Genomic DNA, 18,216 nt, shown 5'->3' with positions numbered 1-18,216 from the left:
TTTGTCTCTTTCTAACGCGAGCAAAGCCGCGGGCAAAAGCTAGTCCTATATAAATCCTTGCAAGGTATTATGAATGTGTAAAATAAAATGTCTATTTAGATTGACATCTTTATTTCAAAACGTCTGTTAATTAAAAACCGAAGCAAGTCCCAAAGTAGAACGGGTTCATGTTAAAACTGGTAACAGGATACTCTACTTCGGGGAAGTAGAGTGACTTTCCGCATCCGCATCCGCATCCGCAGGAGCGGCACGGGTTGGCGAGGTCCTTGATGCAGTCGCAGCCGCACTTTGGAGGGACGAAGCGTGGGCAGAGGTCATATAGGCACTCGAGACAGGCCTGCGTCATGTAGGGCTCTCGGCTGCAGCAGCAGCAGGAGTGGATGTTCTGGAAGTTGGGTTTTTATATACTTAAATATATTCTATATAATATACACCGTGTTTTTATTGAGTTCCGTTAACTTCGGCATACAGTTAGGTTAGTTATAGGAAGCAAAATGGCATAGTTAGTGTTCTTAAATACGTAATATTTTTCTTAAAAAAAACCATACACCTGCGATAGATGTTAGTTCAATTGCTGTTGAGAAACGGGCTTCACAATTAACTCACACTAAGTAAGTGTCAAATTATGACATGTCAATCGCATATCGAACACACAATAAGCCCGTTTCTGAACAGCAATTGATGTTACATCATGTTACATCTATCCCAGGTGTATATGGTATTTTTCAGAAAAAGTTACGAATAAAAAAAAACGAACTATGCTATTCTGTTTCTATAATGGCCCTAGCTATATGCCAAAGTTAATGGAATTCAATAAAAACACTGGCCTAGTGGGTATCGAGGGGAATGGTATAAATGTGGTTCAGAAAAGGGGACGGACTGAAAATCAGCGTTGCGCCGTCAATTTGTAATAAAATGGCTGCGCAGCATAACATGCTGAGCCCGTTCCTTTTGACATGCATGCAAATTGTCTATTTTATTTTTTAATATTTTTGTGTAAATGTTCAATTTTTATTTGTGTGTCAATAAATGTTTTCTTATTATTCTTATTCTTATCTTATTCTTATATTTCGTAAAAAAATTGTAGTCACAGTACTTTTCGGAAGCTTGTATGGATCATCTCGCAAGTTTCGAATTTAAAGCGAGCGAAACCGCGGGCAAAAACTAGTTTTATATATTTAAGTATTTGTATCCATACAAAGTGTGTCTGTCTGTTTGTTTGTCCGTCTTTCACGGCAAAACTGAGCGACGTAGATTTTTTTGGAGATATGAAGGGATTATAGGCTACTTTTTGTCTCTTTCTATCCCCCACTTCCCTAAAATGGGGGGGGGTGGAAGTTTGTATGGAGCATGTCGCAATTTTAAAATTTAAAGTGAGCGAAGCCGCAGGCAAAAGCTAGTATTATACAGGGTGTAACATTAATGCTGGTGATCCATTTAAGAGTATAACCGGTATCGAATAGCGGTTACGAATACCACTTCCTTTTTTTAAAATAAACACCATGAAAATTAAAGGTACTATAGAAGGTAATGTATAAGCCGTAGGATTTATCTTCGGCAAAAAATGAAAATGAATGAACGGCGGATTATATGTTACATAGTGTTTATATATCGTTGTCTGAGTACCCATAACACAAGCCTTCTTGCGCTTACCGTCGGACTCAGTCAATCTGTTTAAGAATGTCCTACAATTTTTTTTTTTAGGCCACTGGTTCTACGAAGTGACGGAAGCCTGTGAAGCTTCATCTATCGGCCTAGTCTATCGTAAATGCATGGTTTATTCTTAATACTATCCGTGGGTAATCTTGGGTCGCCTCGTTCGTTTTTCGTCACGTTACTAAATTTGTCCGATTCTGCTTTCGTCAGCCATTCTTTATTCGTCACGATCGTCGATGGTCTTTCTCAATTACGGTCAATTTTTTTCTTTATCTTTATCTTAATCCGTCTCGTTCTTCACTCGTCATAATCTTCTTTCGGCATGTTCGCTATTAAATATATGTTTTTCGTGTTTTTTCGCAGTCTTAAGTCGGTACCGACTTAGAATATGACCAAATACGAATTGATGAAAAACGATTTGAGTCGAAAAAATAAGCGTGTTACAAAACACCGAGAAACTAAAAAGCCAAAAATAATAAACCTTTGAATTCAGATTTCTTATCGGATTGCAATAATCTAAACATCCAAATTATAAACAAATCCATTATTTTTGGAGTCGGTACCAGACCTGTTCGTCGCCTTGCTATTTCCTGTTTGCCCCACCCAACCATACACAGGCTGGCCCCGACTCCAAAAATAATAGATTTGTTTATAATTTGGATGTTTAGATTATTGCAATCCGATAAGAAATCTGAATTCAAAGGTTTATTATTTTTGGCTTTTTAGTTTCTCCGTGTTTTGTAACACGCTTATTTTTGAAGGCGGTTTTATTTTTTGTTAAAAAGTTTATTTATTTGTTGATTTTTAGTGGTTCCTGGTGATATTATATGTATCAGTCCGAATATATGTACAGTAGTGAAAGAATTATTCTTTAACTCCTAACCATTGAGGAGTTGACCTTCCATCATCAGCTCAGCCACATAAAATGATTACCATCAGACGTAAATACTGGTGTACCTTTGAAAAATACACTAAAAACGGTACACGTGCCTATAACATTTGAAGAGTTCCCTCGATTTCTCCAAGATCCCATCATCAGACCCCGACTTGGTGCCAATGGGACCATCTCGGGGTTATACCCGTTCGATCAAAAAAAAAAAAAAAAATTGAAAATCGGTCCACGATTCTCGGAGATATCGAGTAACATACATACAAAAAAAAATCAGTCGAATTGAGAACCTCCTCCTTTTTTTGAAGTCGGTTAATAAGAAAAAGTTCAACAATTAATTATGGTCAAAGATGATAATGATAATGACTGCAGACTAAGTTGACGAATGAAGAATGGCTGACGAAAGCAGAATCGGACAAATTAACGAACGTGACGAAAAACGAACGAGTCGTCCCAAGAGTATATCCAAAGACATAATGTAACTCCGTATAGATAGACGGATAAAGTCTATGAAAAAAACGTACCTCAAAGCCCTAGAGAAAAAGGCACGGTGGCCAAGATGGCGTTACACCTTTGGGGAACGCTCGGCTAGATGGCGCTAATATTAATTTGACATTTTAAGACATATCAAGCTAACAATATGGGCCAAATTGTAAAAACTGAGGTTCAAAAGTTTTAAGCTTGTGTCGAGAGATGGCAGTCTATGTACTGTGATTACAGATTTTACTTTGACAATAACTCTCTATAACGCCGTGTCTTGCGTGGGCGACGGTCGCCGTCGCGTCTCATACTTCCATATCGATAAGGTTTGATTTCGTATGCGTCGCATCGCCGTCGCGCGACCATCGCGCGACCGTCGCCCACGCAAGCCACGGCGTAATACTCGATCCTCTTTGGTATATCTAACCGTGTAAGGGTTTTCCGACCAAAGTACGCTTTTTTGATCGGCGAAAGCTGATTCCGCGTCGATAGGTTTGGGGAGACCCTAAGTGTCTATTATTTCAGTACAATACGAGAAACTATCTTGGTTACGTGACAAGGAGCAATTACCGAAGACTTAGTGTTTATTTATTGCACGCCGAGGCGGGGAAGCGATTGAATTACCTTTTGTGTTGGTATTCGTGTGGAAATGCGTACGATATAACTTTTTATCATACTTGCACACAGGTGATATTGCACGCAGGTGGAGCGGGAGTTATAGACAAAACTTTCTCCCTAGCGAGTTATGAAATTTCTAGGACCGTATTGAACATTATTGTTGACATATTTTTTATATTACAATCGTGATGAAAAAGATTGTGTGTAACTCGGGGTGTAAGAATATTGAACACTCGAGTCTTTAAATCGGCTTGTCGGCTAGACTAAATCTCGTAATATTTATTTTCCGTCCCACGTTACACAATATAACATATATTTTGAAATTAGCAAACAAATCAAAATACATTGTGTTTTTTTTTTTGTTAATAGTTTAACCACTAATATACATTATTAAACAGTTTAAATATTATGAATGTATCCCAAAAACTAAACGTTTTGTGATAAAGGATTATTTTTAAATACAACCACATACATACATAACATACAATCACGCCTGTATCCCATAAAGGAGTAGGCAGAGCATATGAAACTATTAAAGCTTCAGTGCCACTCTTGGCAAATAAGGGGTCGACAGAAAACGAAACTGTGACATTGCTGTGACAGGTTGCCAGCCTCTCGCCTACGCCACAATTTAACCCATATCCCACAGTCGCCTTATAGGACACCCACGGGAAGAAAGGGGGTGGTGAAATTCTTAACCCGTCACCACACAGGCACACAAAACACAACTAAAAGAAAAAAATCCAAAATGTCTCTATTCACCCCGATTTATTTTGACCCCGCATTGCGCTAGCTATATAGGTGTATCCCTAATTGCTTTTAAATGTTATACCTATAACAGAACGTTTACAAATTACGCTGGAATTCTATTGTAAGCTATCGAATCAATTTATCACAATTTGTGACATTTTCAATCTAAAGATACCACTTTGAATGCCGTCGATAAGACGGATTTCCTATTGAAGCTATTATGGAAATAAAACTTTATTGACGACAGCCAATAAAGAGCCTTTTGATTGAAAATGGCGCATTTAATATTAAAGTTAAGCCTTTTGGAAAACGTTTTCGATACAATAACTGTTTGAAATATTACCTACATTTGTAATATTAAATTGTGAATATTTTTAACCGACTTCAAAAAAGGAGGAGGTTCTCAATTCGACTGAATGTTTTTTTTTTTATTTTTTTTTTGTATGTATGTTATTCGATATCTCCGAGAATCGTGGACCGATTTTCAAATTTTTTTTTTGATCAAACCGGTATAACCCCGAGATGGTCCCATTGGCACCAAGTCAGGGTCTGATGATGGGATCCTGGAGAAATCGAGGGAACTCTTCAAATGTTATAGGCACATGTAATGTTTTTAGTCTATTTTTCAAAGGTACACCAGTATTTACGTCTGATGGTAATAATTTTATGTGGCTGAGCTGATGATGGAAGGTCAACTCCTCAATGGTTAGGAGTTAAAGGATAATTCTTTCACTACTGTACATGTATTCGGACTGATACATATAATATCACTAGGAACCACTAAAAATCAACAAATAAATAAACTTTTTAACAAAAAATAAAACCGCCTTCAAAAATAAGCGCGTTACAAAACACGGAGAAACTAAAAAGCCGAAAATAATAAACCTTTCAATTCAGATTTCTTATCGTATTGCAATAAGCTAAACATCCAAATTATAAACAAATCAATTATTTTTGGAGTCGGTACCAGCCTGTGTATGGTTGGGTGGGGCAAACAGGCAATAACAAGGCGACGAACAGGTCTGGTACCGACTCCAAAAATAATTGATTTGTTTATAATTTGGATGTTTAGCTTATTGCAATACGATAAGAAATCTGAATTGAAAGGTTTTTATTTTTGGCTTTTTAGTTTCTCCGTGTTTTGTAACGCGCTTATTTTTGAAGGCGGTTTTATTTTTTGTTATTTGTAGACAAAAGTACCTATAACATTATTAAACAGTTAGTACAAAGTAGTGTGCGTTGTGTAGGGCGAGGCGTCCATGGGCCATTTTTTTTAAAGCTGTCAAAGTGCCCACCCCACTTTTTTTTTTTTTTTGAAAATTTTTATGTGGTTTCCACTCAGAATCGCGAGCTCTTTCAATTCTAATAGGAGAAAAAAAGTGTCCCAAGGTTTGTTTCCCATTCCGTTGCCATTTTTTCATACATTTTGTATGGCGGTAACGGAATGGAAGGTTCGAAAAAATGTATGGAAATCTTGGGACATTTTTTTTGGGTTTTTTCTCCTATCAGGATCGAAAGACCTCGCGATTCTGAGTATTAATCGCGTAAAAAATACCCATGTTACAAAAAAAGTGGGGTGGACAACTTTGAAAAAAAAAAATGGCCCCCATACAAGTGTCCTGAGTCGACGCTGCATAGGGTCAAAGAGGATCGAGTATTATAGAGAGTTTCTGTCAAAGTAAAATGTGTAATCACAGTGCATAGACTGCCATCTCTCGGCACAAGCAAACAAACAAACTTTTGACCCTCAGTTTTGACAATTTGGCCCATATCGTTGTCTTGATATGTGTTAAAATGTTCAAATGTTATATTTGTCAAAATGTTGAAAACTTCACAATAGGAACACCTATTGAGACTCTACGGTTAATTTTAATCAAAGACATTGTAATAAACCTACCTCCATAAAAACCGGCCAAGAGCGTGTCGGGCCACGCTGAGTGTAGGGTTCCGTAGTTTTCCGTATTTTTCTCAAAAACTACTGAACCTATCAAGTTCAAAACAATTTTCCTAGAAAGTCTTTATAAAGTTCTACTTTTGTGATTTTTTTCATATTTTTTAAACATATGGTTCAAAAGTTAGAGGGGGGGGGGACGCACTTTTTTTTCCTTTAGGAGCGATTATTTCCGAAAATATTAATACTATCAAAAAACGATCTTAGTAAACCCTTATTCATTTTCAAATACCTATCCAACAATATATCACACGTTGGGGTTAGAATGAAAAAAAATATCAGCCCCCACTTTACATGTAGGGGGGGTACCCTAATAAAACATTTTTTTCCATTTTTAGGGTTCCGTACCTCAAAGAGGAAAAACGGAACCCTTATAGGATCACTCGTGTGTCTGTCTGTCCCTCTGTTACAGCCGATTTCTCCGAAACTACTGGACCGATTTACTTGAAATTTGATACACATATGTAAACCTGTGGCCCAAAGACGGACATGTAATTTAATTAAATGAAATTTAATCATAGGGGTCACTTTTGGGGGGTAAACTTGAAAGTTAAAAATCAAAGTTATTAAAACTATATTGTGTTATATATTAAATGAAAGAGCATTTTATGAGCATTTTAGATATATTTTTTTTAAATTTTTAATTTTGGTACTTTCGAAGTAATTTAAGAAAATAGACAAAAAATGACCATTCCCCCCCCTTATCTCCGAAACTACTTAGCGTAAAATTTTCAAAAAAATACACGAGATAGCCCTTTACCTCTAGATTACAGGAAAACCTATTAGAAATCTACAGTCAAGCGTAAGTCGGACTTACGAGAAAAAAACTCAAATTAAGATTTTCACTCACTGACGCTGCAAGCAGTTACTAAACGTCTTAAAATTTTGTTAGCGTGATGGACAGGTAGAAAGAAATTAATTTCTGTCTTTTTTCTTTTTAGAAATTGTTCAATTTTTTTTTTTCATTTGTCAAAATGACTTAAGTTCCAACTAAAAAGGAGGCGCTTAAGACCGTTTGTAAGTGGACTGAGCAAAATTTTGTTCAAATCGGTCCAAAAAAAGGTCTCTGTTGACGAAAACATAGAATTTGTGCCACCGACAGCCTAAATCTGAAGTCCATTTTGCTCTATCTCTTATCGTTTCCGAGATATACACGTAAAGTCTTGAAAGTGCGAAAAGTTAACTTTGCCATCACAGTCGTTCAGGCGCTCATGAGTTCTTTGTATGGAAAAGTCGAAAACCGACTCGCACTTGACCAATGTTCATAGAACGTTGTGGTTTTTTACACACGGGTCCGCGACTGACGACGTTCGAATATTTTGTTCGGAAATGTTTGAGGGTGGTTTCTCTGAAACGTCGCCGGCGGCGGGTGGTTCGACGGGCGAAGGTCACACGCCGTACGCGTCGGTCTGTATTCGTTTTGTACAATAGCAACGGACGGCGGGTGGCGTCTTGATATGGAAAATGACTGACTTCACTAAAGATAATGATGAACTCATTGAGGTAATACTAGAGAGGACACTGCGAGCAAAAAGTTTGCGCTACAAACATAAGTCCATGGACTTATGTTGCCTTAGTCAGTCTCTGCGCGTAGCGTGAGGAGGTTGTTTCTGCCTGCACACAAATAAAATGTAAAAATGCCTTCCTGCGCAACAAGATGCTGTTTAAGCCATACGAGAAAATCGAATAAAACGGACGTGTCACATTTCATCGGTTAGTATACACGCTATGTTAATCGATCTTTATTTAAGTAATTATTTCAATGAAGGGACGCGCTCCTCAAACGCGAAGATATCGCTGCCATTTTGTTGAACGAAATCATAGATTAATCGCATCATAATCGCACAGACTTGACATGTAGGTAATGAAGTATAGTAATTGTGATTATATTCTGTTTGTAATATATAAAAGAGAAATGTTAAATTTATTTCACGTTATACTTATGAATACTACATAGTTCTAACACGAGTCACGATATTTTCATACAATAATAACCTATGATTTTCTTCAAGGGCAATTAAAGTATATGAAAAAATCAATAATGTATTTTTGTTTCACTTAGTAGAACTTAAACATAGCACAATGTATGATAGTGCTAAAATTAAACTACTTAGTATTTTACAAAAAGTATAAAAAAGGTCTACACTAAGAGTGTCGCGTCTAGGTGGTCATTGGTCAAGTCTTACTCTATGACACGGTACCTCCCCACGCATGCGCCGCGCGCTGCCGGCCGGAGCACAGACTTTGTTTGGGGTGTCATTTCTAGTATGTTAGTACATAGTAATTCAATGGATGAATTGTACTTCTGTGAACTGTTTTTGATATAATCGAATATATGATGTAAATTTTTCTTTACTACAATGCAAGTGTTTGAGTACAAAGTTAAAAATATTACTTTCTTTTTGCCGGTTTCATACAAAAATATCGTTTGACTGTCTCTTTTTTTGGGTAAAATCAATATTTACATGGAAACGGATTAAGTCGCGTATAATCTTCTTCCTCTAAGAATTACAATGTAAGTATTTTTGCATTCATTTTGATCAGAGCACAACACAACAGTTCAAAAATCAGTCTACCAGAGCTTCTGAGTTCCGTCGCCGGCGACGGGTGACCAAGGGTCAGAAAACCCACGCACCCGCGACCGACGGCGTGTGGCACAGCGGCACATGCGGCTCACATCCAGACGCCGCCGGGCGCGTGTGACGGGCCAGAGAAACCAGGGCCTTAGGCCTAGGTGATTATCGCCGCGCCCTGAGGCCGCGCCGCAGAGGACGCGCTGAGGGGGGGCGGTGCCTACAGCAGTTGTAGTTGTATGCATACCTAGCTCACGCACACAGACGCGTCAACTGGCGCCGCCAGGGGCGGCTCACTCCGCTATCCTATCGCCGCGCTACAAGTATATCCTGGCGGCCGCGAGGTCGCGGCCTACTCAGGGGTGGCGCAGGCGCACATTCTCACGGAATGCACGTTCGCACTTTCTATTGTTACTTTACATCGCGAGGTTTTTTAAGCGATGTCCGCGGGTGGAATGGCTAATAATACTTAGTTAAATAGACATATTGAATAAAATAAATACCAAAAGATATTCTTATACAGATCTACTACTGATTAAGTCCCACGGAAAAGTTCAATAAGGCTTGTGATGTTGGAACCTTGAACAAAAGTATATAAATACAGCGTATATACCTACCTAGAAAGTACTCAAGACTTGAATATAATAATATAACATTTAATGTGAGTATTAATTCGTTTGGATCCATTGGTAACCCTATCACCGGACGCCGCGCACGTGCGGCTCGATTCTTTGTAAGAATGTTGTAGGTATTTAAAAAGGCGTCATTTCGGAAACATCAAAGCAGTGGGCCTTCTGTACTTGTGCTATTATATATTCTGTGGCGCCGCGCTGGTGTCCGCGTGCGCTCTCTGCAGTGTGCGCTGCCGCTGCCACGAAACGTTTACCTACTCCGTGTAATACTGATATAACAAAAAAAATAAAACCGCCTTCAAAAATAAGCGCGTTACAAAACACGGAGAAACTAAAAAGCCAAAAATAATAAACCTTTCAATTCAGATTTCTTATCGTATTGCAATAAGCTAAACATCCAAATTATAAACAAATCAATTATTTTTGTAGTCGGTACCAGACCTGTTCGTCGCCTTGCTATTGCCTGTTTGCCCCACCCAACCATACACAGGCTGGTACCGACTCCAAAAATAATTGATTTGTTTATAATTTGGATGTTTAGCTTATTGCAATACGATAAGAAATCTGAATTGAAAGGTTTATTATTTTTGGCTTTTTAGTTTCTCCGTGTTTTGTAACGCGCTTATTTTTGAAGGCGGTTTTATTTTTTTTGTTAAAAAGTTTATTTATTTGTTGATTTTTAGTGGTTCCTAGTGATATTATATGTATCAGTCCGAATACATGTACAGTAGTGAAAGAATTATCCTTTAACTCCTAACCATTGAGGAGTTGACCTTCCATCATCAGCTCAGTTGATTTTTAGTGGTTCCTAGTGATATTATATGTATCAGTCCGAATACATGTACAGTAGTGAAAGAATTATCCTTAAACTCCTAACCATTGAGGAGTTGACCTTCCATCATCAGCTCAGCCACATAAAATTATTACCATCAGACGTAAATACTGGTGTACCTTTGAAAAATAGACTAAAAACATTACATGTGCCTATAACATTTGAAGAGTTCCCTCGATTTCTCCAGGATCCCATCATCAGACCCTAACTTGGTGCCAATGGGACCATCTCGGGGTTATACCGGTTCGATCAAAAAAAAAATTTTGAAAATCGGTCCACGATTCTCGGAGATATCGAGTAACATACATACAAAAAAAAAATAAAAAAAAAAAACATTCAGTCGAATTGAGAACCTCCTCCTTTTTTGAAGTCGGTTAAAAAGAAAGTATTGACATGAATTCACACGTTTCGGAAATGACTGTAGGTATTTCAAATATTTAGCACAATATGTTTTTTGCCTCTTACTGCCTATTATATTGGGTTGGTAAGAAAGTAATGAGCGATCGATTGAATTCCAGATAAATTTTTTGAGAGAGTTCTAGAATCTTCTATGGTCGAAAGTATATAAAGGGCGAGTCGCACAGTTTCTCTTCAGTCATTCACTAGCTGTCGCCGAGCTAATATAAGGAAGAAAATGGACGAATTAAAAGTGCATGTAAGGCATTGCTTATATGAATTTCAGTCTTGCCATTCAGCCGCCGAAGCAGTGCGTAATATATGTCAGCGTGTTGCTCCTGAAGTTGTGTCTGAGGCCACGGCGAAACGATGGTTCCAGCGGTTTCGTAGTGGCGACTTTTCATTATCAGATCAACCTAAGTCTGGTCGACCGGTGAAGATTGATGTAGCCAAATTAAAAACCTTAATTGAAGGAGATCCGAGGCTAACGAGTCGTACTCTTGCTACCGAGTTAGGCTGCTCTCATGTCACCATAGAAACACATTTACACGAGTTGGGAAAAAACTACAAATACAGTGTTTGGATACCGCACGAACTTGATAGAGATCAACTAAACCGCCGTGCCGATATCTGCATACAACTTCTGTCTTTTCGCCGCACATTCAACTGGTTGGACCATCTTATTACTGGAGATGAAAAATAGGTCTTATATATAAATCACACACGCAAACGTCAGTGGCTAGCTCCAAACGAAAAAGGAATAGAGGCACCAAAAACAGAGCCTCACCCGAAAAAAGTTATGCTGTCCGTTTGGTGGGATATTCATGGTATTATTCACTGGGAACTCCTACCAAGTGGAATGACTGTTACCGCATCAGTATACTGTAATCAGCTTGAAAATTTAAACCAAAAAATCTGTCAGAATCGTCCACAGCATGCTAAAGTTTTTTCTTACACGACAATGCTCGCCCACACATTGCAAAAGTGACTCGGCTAAAGCTATTGGAGCTAGGTTGGAAAGTGATACCTCATCCACCGTACTCTCCAGACTTGGCACCTACGGATTACGCATTGTTCAGATCGCTAAGCAATGCCTTGAATGAAAAAAAGTTCGATGATCAAGCCCATCTACGACAGTACATAGCTGAGTTTTTTGAATCTAAACCTAAGAACTTCTTCGCCGATGCTATTCATTCTTTACCAGAACGATGGAGACAAGTAGTAGATAACGAAGGCCGTTATATTTTTGATAAATGATTAAAATAATAAATTAAATAAAAATTACAATATTGGTTATGATTCGCTCATTACTTTCTTACCAACCCAATACAATATATACATACCTACTATGGCAATTCTATCACAGCGCAGAATATGCAGAAGCCGTGCAGAAGCCACATGGTGGTCTGTGGCAGAAACTCAATAGACATTTTTAGAGTTTTTAAAATAAGTACCTAAGTAGGTACGTGAAGTAACATGGTAAATTAAAAAAATATCATTAGATACTTATTGCGAAGGTGCAAACAATTTCCTTCGTTTTGCCACATATCAATAATTACCTATCTATATTAAATTCATTAATCCGTATACATTACATTTTTACAGTACGGTAATACTTACCCCGTTATTCATAAACGTACACTAAAGTTATCAAGCCGATAAAGTTCGTTTGTCCCTTTCCGACGTATTGGTGTGATAGAAAGGGACAAACGAACTTTATCGGCTGGATAACTTTAGTGTACGTTTATGAGTAAAGGTGTTAAAATTTATAGCTACGAAATTTTACATAAAACACCTACTTTAAAATAAAATAAAAAATGTTGAATTTGGTTAACATTATAAAAGATCTCACGCAAGCTGTGCTAATTAGTTCGCGAATTCGTCGAGAGGTGGCGCTAAACACAATTATGCTCATTAGAGAACCTATACTTCTAGCCTAGCCCAGTCTTTAGACTTATGTGAGTAACGTAAAAGTACCTAATAGTTTTGTAGGTACGGAACCCTCGGTGGGCGAGTCCGACTCGCACTTGGCCGGTTTTTTATTTTTGCACTTTGTTGGCGCGATTGATATACATATTGGTACCAAATTTCAGCTTTCTAGTGCTTACGGTTACTGAGATTATCCGCGGACGGACGGACGGACGGACGGACGGACAGACAGACATGGCGAAACTATAAGGGTTCCTAGTTGACTACGGAACCCTAAAAACCTACCTCAGAATCATAAAGAAAAAGGTACCGTGGCCTAGATGGCGTTACAGTTTTGGGGGACGCTTGGTTAGATAGCGCTATATTCATATTTGACATTTTAACACATATCAAGCTAAGATTTTTTTTATACCACGTCGGTGCAAACAGGTATACGGTCCGCCTGATGGAAAGCGGTCACCGTAACCTATGGACGCCTGTTACTATAAAGGGGTGTCACATGCGCGTTGCCGACCCATTAGAAGCTTGTGCACTCCTTTTTTGAAGAACCCCATACTGTAGTTCATCGGGCATACCTCGGCAGGGAGCTCATTCCACAGCCGGAGCGTCCGCGGGAGGAAATTCCTCTGAAACCGTACGGTACGCGACCATTTAGGTTGCAAGGTGTGTCAAAATATGGGTCAAATTGTCAAAACTGAGGTTCAAAAGTATTAAGCCTGTGTCGAAAGATGGCAGTGTATGCACTGCACATGCACTGTGATTACACATTTTATTTTGACAGTATGTCTCTAATATTAATACTCGATCCTCTTTGATTTAATATACCTATTTTCCGCACTAGTTTCGTAATATATTCTAGGATATATCGAAGCGCTGGTGGCCTAGCGGTAAGAGCGTGCGACTTTCGATCCGGAGTTCGTGGGTTCGAGCCCCGGCTCGTACCAGTGAGTTTTTTGGAACTTAAGTGCGAAATGTCATTTGATATTTGCCAGTCGCTTTTCGGTGAAGGAAAACGTGATGAAACCGGACTAATTCAAATAAGGTCTAGTTACCCTTCGGGTTGGAAGGTCAGATGGCAGTCGCCAAATCTTGGAATTAGTTGCCAGAGCGGACCCCAGGCTCCCATGAGCCGTAGCAAATGCCGGGATAACGCAAGGAGGATGATGAGGATATTGAGGATATATCGAGAGGGGAAATAGACAACTACCTTTGTATGGAGAACCGACCGATCGCTTTTCTCTTAATAGAGATTAATTGGGTAAATTGTTCAGAACCGAATTCAGGCGTAGTTTCTAAACGATAACCCGATAGCAACCCGAAAGCATTAAATAGAGTAGCTTCTCATATTTAAGCGTTTTTTGAATAAATTTCTTCTTTCGATGTAGGGAACAAATCAAATTATTTTATTAAATATTTTTTGATTTGTTTCTTTTTTTAAGTAGTAACACTACTATATATAAATTATAAACTGAAATAGATACCATACACTAAAGCAAAAGCGATCAAGGCCACTGGTGGCGAATCCGGGAATCGAACCCGGGTCCCCAGCTATCGCGGCTGACGGACAAAGGCGCCTAGCCTGCCGGCTTACCATGCTTCCAATTTTATCACTTATCCACGTGGATAAGACATCTGTCACTCTCACACTGACATACTTGCCAAAGCGTGACAGAAGTCTTATCCACGTGGATAAGTGATAAAATTAGAAGCATGATACGCCGGCTGGTTCACTAATATCTGGCAGAAACTTTTTTCGCATTTATTTGATTCGTATAATAGTTCTTGGCAGAAGTTACGTTCGGCAGAAACACCTTACGCAGAATATGCTTTGGCATAAATCATTTCGCAGATATTTATAATACCGAATGGTTTATTGGCATAATGTTAATGAGCATAATAGTCTTCTAGTCGAATAGTACTTTCGCAGATAATATTTGTGCATAATATTTAGTCGGCATAGTTGTCCTTCTCCTTTCAATTTGGTTTTTGATAGCGAGCCCGACGTATTAGGGATGCAAGATACCTAACACTCCTCCTCGCTTCGCTCATCGTCGTACCTAACGGTGGCTCTGGGGCAGTATTTCCTTTTTGATAGCGTGTCAGAACCTTGCTCTTGTAATAGTATGCTATGTGATTATTATGGTATATAAAATTATGCTAAATCAAATTCGACCAAAGTAATGTTTTGCAGAACAATATTCTGCCAAGTGTGTCGTATGCGTGGTTGTAATAATGCCAACAATTTTTTCTGCAAAATTGACATTCGACCAAAAGTGTTTCTGCGAAACATGCTATGCGAAGTGTGTTTCTGACCAAAATTATTCTGCCAGATGAGGGTAACCCGCCTAGCCTTCAGAGATAACATACACTAGAGAAATTTCGACGGGTACCCCGGCGGTCGGGGTGGTGTAGCGGTCGAACACGTCAGCCGCGATAGCTGGAGACCCGGTTCGATTCCCGGCTTCGCCACCAGTGGGCTTGATCGCTTTTTCTTTAGTGTATGGTATCTATTTCAATTTATAAATTTCTTCTTTCTTAAAAAAACTTAGCTCCGTTAAAATTACTTCAGGACATTTTCAAAAATTGGGACATAAAATTAGTGAAAGTTGTTAACAAAAATTAACTCGATGTCAGTTTTATGACGACAATAAAATTAAGCATGAAATTTCAATAAATATATTGCTTTTGTGTTAATTACGTAAACTATAAGCAATAATCTACATTTAAAACGTGAAAAAAAAATGGTTTTTAGACAAATTTTATTCTTAATTATCGTCACAAAACTGACATCGAGTTAATTTTTGTTAACAACTTTCACTAATTTTATGTCCCAATTTCTGAAAATGCCCTTAACGATGTTCAAAAATCGTATATAAACTGTACAAGAATGCACAATTTATTATTGGATTTTTGTCCTTTGAATTCCCGACAGACATTTAAGTAATCGATTTTTTTTTTCAAAGCGAACGTTCCAAATATTTTCATTATATCGAAAAATTGATACAGGTACCTAATATTAATTCATGGAGTTTTTTTGTGAACGTTTCATATCGAGGTACAGGGTACGTAGCCTAATGGTTTCATATCGAGGTACAGGGTACATACCGTCACACCTCGGACACTGGCGATCAAATATATGAAAGAGGCGCGTTCCTAGCACACATTCTAAGCTCGTGTAGGTGAACGCGTACCATGCTTGTATGAGTGAGATATGAAAGGTTGACTGTTCGCGTTTATGACAGGCGGTAACTGTGAGGTAACCGAGCGGGGGTGGGCGGCAGTTTCAACGGGGAGCGGGAGTAGCCATACTGTACGATAGTAGGTACTCTTTATTATACTGTGCTACCGTCGTATATTAATTTATCACCATTCGTTTCGTATAGCTTCTTTTCCGCACTTGTATCGTAATGTACTATTTGTTCAACATATCACCACCAAGGACACCAAGGTTTAAAATTTTAATTCACGACATTTAACTGCAATACATCGGCGTTTTTAGAAATTAGGAAATAAAATTAGTGACAGTTGTTAACAAAAATTAACAGGATGTCAGTTTTTAACCCTCGACGCAAAAACGACCTGTCTGTCTGTTTGTCTGTCCGTGTGTTTCTGTCTGTGGCATCGTAGCTCCCGAACGAATGAACCGATTTAGATTTAGTTTTTTTTGTCTGCTAGCTGAGTTAGTCGGGAGTGTTCTTAGCCATGTTTCATGAAAATCGGTCTAATATGTCGCAGTCGGGGGTTTTTTCAAAATTTAAATTTTGTGGTTAGGTTATGCAACGACAATTAAGAATACAATTTGTCTAAAAACGAAGATTTATTGCTAATTGTTTATGTAATTGACACAAAAGCAATATTTCTATTGAATGCTCATGCTCAATTATCGTCACAAAACTGTCAGTGAGTTAATTTTTGTTAACAACTTAATACGCTAATTGGGGGGTCCCAAATTCTGAAAATGCCCATATACGAGATTAATATTTTCAAAGATTAAACAAAAATATTTTTAACACACCAACTATTACTTAAAGGCTCTGTGGCAAAGTTTGTTTAACCTTTGTTCCTTGAAACCCTCGCAAGTCTCAGCTCAAGATTCTACTTTTTGAACCACTCACTACGCTCGCGGTTCAATATTGGTACGTGCGGTCAAACAACAACTTTGCTCCCTTGTAAAATAACTATTACACATTTCTTTATACACATACCTCCACCATCATTGCGGCCACAACAAAAAACAGCACAGTTTTGTACATTTTCAACTCCCGTGTTTACTTCCGATGACCTATATACCATATAGCCTCTATTTATATATTCTTTTTTACTTACCCGATTTCAAAATGTCTTGTTACGAAATCATTGCCAAAGTTCTGTGCCACGCGGTCATAATGATAAACGGAATTCAATAAAACACGTTCTCACACTATATGTGAAAGACCAGCGAATAGTACAGTTAGTCAAACAAAACAACACTTAGTATTGTAAGGTATAAGTTTTTTTTAAATTACACCACATTAAAATGTTCACAAACCCCCGTCAAGTGGAGTTCAAATAAATAAATAAACTGTGTACTTAAATAGATATAATATAGGTATGTATACTTTAAGATGCTCACTGATTTACTGATGTATTCTTAGTATTAGTATAACGTTATTCTCATTAAGTGAAAATGTAAATTTTCTTTTGGGAAATAAATTTCTTTAAACACAAATCTAAATCAGCTCACCCGTTCGGGAGCTACGATGCCACAGACAGACACACTCACACAGACAGACACGTCATACTTATAACACCCCGTCGTTTTTGCGTCGGGTGTTAAAAAGGTTGACGTGGTCAATTTGCATGGGCAACCTAGGCTCCAGGGAGGGGGGAGGCTGTCATGACCCCCATGACCCCCCCCCCCCCCTCCCCTCTGGATCCTCGCATTTGAGCTACAAGTAATACAAGGGGATGGTCATGGCAGGATCTCGATTCCTTCCGCACTAGATCCGATTTCCGTCATCCGATATCCGTCATTATTCGAAGATGAATGGTCATACACATACAACGGGCAAGCCAGCATGGTTGCGCGATAAATGATAAACATCTGTCCGTCCCTATCGCACTATTTGTAAGTACGATAGGGACAGCCAGATGTTTTATCATTTATCGCGCGACCATGTTTGCCTGCCTGTTGAAAAAATAAATACGAGATAATAGTCTTTCCTCTTAACTAGTCTTTGTTTATTCTGAGAAGCGTATACAATAAACATCATTGTATTGTAATAACTAATAAAGTTTAACTTCATATAAAGGTGAAAATAATTTGAACTCTAATAGTTTTAGTTTTAGTTTCAATTTATAAATATTGAACATTGCAGACTGATGTTTTTATTCTATCTTTAATGACAATAGTAATGAAAGATCTAATTGCCTATATATGTCTAGGTTTTGCTTGCTGATGAAATATTGCTTTAATTCATTACTGCTTTTGCCCGCGGGTTCGCTCTCATTAGAAAGAGACAAAAAGTAGC

At 38.3% G+C, this 18,216-nt stretch overlaps 1 protein-coding gene across 1 annotated transcript; it reads right to left on the bottom strand.

Annotated features, from left to right (window-relative positions):
- Nucleotides 1-100: 100 nt before the first annotated feature.
- LOC125240558 lies at nt 101-16,965 on the bottom strand. The gene is made up of 2 exons (XM_048148486.1): nt 16,912-16,965; nt 101-385 (listed from the first exon to the last, which is right to left on the bottom strand). Exons 1-2 carry the CDS (start codon nt 16,957-16,959, stop codon nt 131-133), a joined length of 303 nt encoding a protein of 100 aa, XP_048004443.1. The 5' UTR covers nt 16,960-16,965; the 3' UTR covers nt 101-130.
- Between the last annotated feature and the right edge of the window lie 1,251 nt (nt 16,966-18,216).

Source organism: Leguminivora glycinivorella, chromosome Z (assembly GCF_023078275.1).
Source record: "Leguminivora glycinivorella isolate SPB_JAAS2020 chromosome Z, LegGlyc_1.1, whole genome shotgun sequence".
In the NCBI taxonomy this organism is placed as follows: Eukaryota; Metazoa; Arthropoda; class Insecta; order Lepidoptera; family Tortricidae; genus Leguminivora; species Leguminivora glycinivorella.
The sequence above is the reverse complement of the archived record's forward strand: the minus strand, read 5'-3'. Positions and strand labels throughout refer to the sequence as shown.

What these genes read in the sequence shown, in the direction of transcription:
- LOC125240558 (XM_048148486.1), bottom strand. Translation starts at nt 16,959, where the DNA reads ATGTACAAAACTGTGCTGTTTTTTGTTGTGGCCGCAATGATGGTGGAG. An exon ending in TGGCCGCAATGATGGTGGAG is followed by an intron (nt 386 to 16,911) that starts GTATGTGTATAA and finishes CCCAACTTCCAG; the next exon opens with AACATCCACTCCTGCTGCTG.